At 59.3% G+C, this 3,562-nt stretch overlaps 1 protein-coding gene across 1 annotated transcript; it reads left to right on the forward strand.

Moving 5' to 3' along the window:
• Positions 1 to 316: 316 nt before the first annotated feature.
• On the forward strand, positions 317 to 2,951 carry SURF6 (surfeit 6; the record flags this gene model as incomplete). The annotated part of the gene is made up of 2 exons (XM_069956063.1): positions 317 to 444; positions 542 to 2,951. Coding segments are annotated over 2 exons (797 nt in total), but the record flags the coding sequence as incomplete, so codon positions are not given.
• Between the last annotated feature and the right edge of the window lie 611 nt (positions 2,952 to 3,562).

Below are 3,562 nucleotides of genomic sequence, written 5' to 3' on the forward strand. Positions count from 1 at the left end.
CGGCGGCACGCACGGGGGCCGACTGCCCCCCCCCCCCCCCCCAGAGACGGCAGCACGCACGGGGGCCGACTGCCCCACCCCCCCCAGAGACGGCAGCACGCACGGGGGGCCGACTGCCCCCCCCCCCCAGAGACGGCAGCACGCACGGGGGCCGGACTGCCCCCCCCCCCCAGAGACGGCGGCACGCACGGGGGCCGACTGCCCCCCCCCCCCCCCCAGAGACGGCAGCACGCACGGGGGCGACTGCCCCCCCCCCCCCCCCCCCCCCTAGAGATGGCAGCACGCTGGGATTGATCGGACTTCGGGTACATTACAGTCTGGGGGGGTCCACATAAGGGTCTCACCTCTTCTCCTTTCTCCTCAGCGACGGCTCTGAGCGCCTTCTCTACAGTTGACCTTCTAAGGAAACGTCTCCGTGAGAAGATTGAGGAGTCTCGGGGTCAGGTGAGTCTGGTGGGGGGGGGGGGGGGCAGGGCGGCAGCCGCGGGGCTCAGAGGGTCCTGGACTCTTCAGGGGGGCTAATGTTCTTTCCGGCCGGCAGGTTTCCAGTAAATCTCTCTCCACTGAAGAAATTGAGAAAAGGAGACAGAGAAGAAAACACGAGAGAGAGCGGAAAAAGAGGAAAAGGAGAGAGCTGAAGATGACGCAAGAAGAGACAGCGGATGTGGAGGCCGCCCTCACCCAGGAGAGCTCGGGGGACAGGGGCCATAATACTGCTCAGCCCCCACTCGTATTCAATAAGGTGGAGGTCCATGATGAACCCCTCCAGAAGCTCCTGAAGAAGAAGCAGAGTGTGAAGGGCAACATAACGGCCATGACCGGCAAGAACTACAAGCAGCTGCTGAGCCGGCTGGAGACCCGCAAGAAGAAACTGCAGGAGCTGCGGGACAGAGACCAGGAGAAAGCCAAAGAGTTTGAGCACAAGCTGAGGTGGACCAACGTCCTGTACAAAGCCGAGGGCCTGAAGATCAAGGACGACGAGGACATGCTGAGAACGGCCCTGAAGAGGAAAGAGAAGAGGAAGGAACAGAGGAAGAGGCGCTGGGACCAGCGAGTCCACAACACGGCCGAGAAGATGCAGCAGAGACAAGACAAGAGGAGCCGCAATATCAGGAAGAAGAAGACGGCCAAGCTGGAGAAGAAGAAGAACAGGGCGCGCAAACGGGGACGGGTCATGCCAGAGGACTTGGCCAAAGCCAATATGAAGTGATGGGGGGGGGGGGGGGGTAATGTCTCCAGGTACAGAGGGGAGGAAGGGTCAGGCAAGACTGACTGCCTCGGGCAATGGTGGGAGATGTGCTGGGGGCAATGACTGCTGTAAGAGATGTGACCGGATGAACACAGACTCCAGCATGCCGAACTATGCCGCAGACTCCTTCACATCTGTCCCATCTGCTAGAGATCCGTCAGGTTCAATCCCGGGGCCGTGCCTGTGTCATGTGATCACCTAACAGCCCCCGCACGGGGCCATGCCTGTGTCATGTGACCACCTAACAGGGCCCTGGGGCCATGCCTGTGTCATGTGACCACCTAACAGCCCCCGCACAGGGCCCCGGGGCCATGCCTGTGTCATGTGACCACCTAACAGCCCCCGCACAGGGCCCCGGGGCCATGCCTGTGTCATGTCACCACCTAACAGCCCCCGCACAGGGCCCCGGGGCCATGCCTGTGTCATGTGATCACCTAACAGCCCCCGCACAGGGCCCCGGGGCCATACCTGTGTCATGTGATCACCTAACAGCCCTCACACAGGGCCCCGGGGCCATGCCTGTGTCATGTGATCACCTAACAGCCCCCGCACAGGGCCCCGGGGCCATGCCTGTGTCATGTGATCACCTAACAGCCCCCGCACAGGGCCCCGGGGCCGTGCCTGTGTCATGTGATCACCTAACAGCCCCCGCACAGGGCCCCGGGGCCATGCCTGTGTCATGTGACCACCTAACAGTCCCCGCACAGGGCCCCGGGGCCATGCCTGTGTCATGTGACCACCTAACAGCCCCCGCACAGGGCCCCGGGGCCATGCCTGTGTCATGTGACCACCTAACAGCCCCCGCACAGGGCCCCGGGGCCATACCTGTGTCATGTGATCACCTAACAGCCCCCGCACAGGGCCCCGGGGCCATGCCTGTGTCATGTGATCACCTAACAGCCCCCGCACGGGGCCCCGGGGCCATGCCTGTGTCATGTCACCACCTAACAGCCCCCGCACAGGGCCCCGGGGTCATGCCTGTGTCATGTGATCACCTAACAGCCCCCGCACAGGGCTCCAGGGCCATGCCTGTGTCATGTGACCACCTAACAGCCCCCGCACAGGGCCCCGGGGCCATACCTGTGTCATGTGACCACCTAACAGCCCCCGCATAGGGCCCCGGGGCCATGCCTGTGTCATGTGACCACCTAACAGCCCCCGCACAGGGCCCCGGGGCCATGCCTGTGTCATGTGACCACCTAACAGCCCCCGCACAGGGCCCCGGGGCCATACCTGTGTCATGTGATCACCTAACAGCCCTCGCACAGGGCCCCGGGGCCATACCTGTGTCATGTGATCACCTAACAGCCCTCGCACAGGGCCCCGGGGCCATACCTGTGTCATGTGACCACCTAACAGCCCCTGCACAGGGTCCCGGGGTCATGCCTGTGTCATGTGACCACCTAACAGCCCCCGCACAGGGCCCCGGGGCCATACCTGTGTCATGTGACCACCTAACAGTCCCCGCACAGGGCCCCGGGGTCATGCCTGTGTCATGTGACCACCTAACAGCCCCCGCACAGGGCCCCGGGGCCATACCTGTGTCATGTGACCATCTAACAGCCCCCGCACAGGGTCCCGGGGTCATGCCTGTGTCATGTGACCATCTAACAGGGCCCCGGGGCCATACCTGTGTCATGTGATCACCTAACAGCCCCCGCATATTGTTTTATGAAGTATAAATAAACTAGTTTTCAATAAACTTGGTTTTATAATAATAGATGAAGATGACGAAAGCTCCGAAGTGTGAGACGTCTCTGCTGGAGAAACAACGGCCACGGCCACTCCAAGCTAAGGGAAGAAGAGAGACAGCAGGCAAAGCACCGACCATCAATAATAGACAGCAAGTGATAGACAGCCAGTGATCAGACAGCCAGTGATCAGACATCTAATAATAGACAGCCAGTGATCAGACATCTAATAATAGACAGCCAGTGATCAGACATCTAATAATAGACAGCCAGTGATCAGACATCTAATAATAGACAGCCAGTGATCAGACATCTAATAATAGACAGCCAGTGATCAGACATCTAATAATAGACAGCCAGTGATCAGACATCTAATAATAGACAGCCAGTGATCAGGCATCTAATAATAGACAGCCAGTGATCAGACATCTAATAGACAGCCAGTGATCAGACATCTAATAATAGACAGCCAGTGATCAGACATCTAATAATAGACAGCCAGTGATCAGACATCTAATAATAGACAGCCAGTGATCAGACATCTAATAATAGACAGCCAATGATCAGGCATCTAATAATAGACAGCCAGTGATCAGACATCTAATAGACAGCCAGTGATCAG

Source organism: Dendropsophus ebraccatus, unplaced genomic scaffold, assembly GCF_027789765.1.
Source record: "Dendropsophus ebraccatus isolate aDenEbr1 unplaced genomic scaffold, aDenEbr1.pat pat_scaffold_2396_ctg1, whole genome shotgun sequence".
Classification (NCBI taxonomy): domain Eukaryota; kingdom Metazoa; phylum Chordata; class Amphibia; order Anura; family Hylidae; genus Dendropsophus; species Dendropsophus ebraccatus.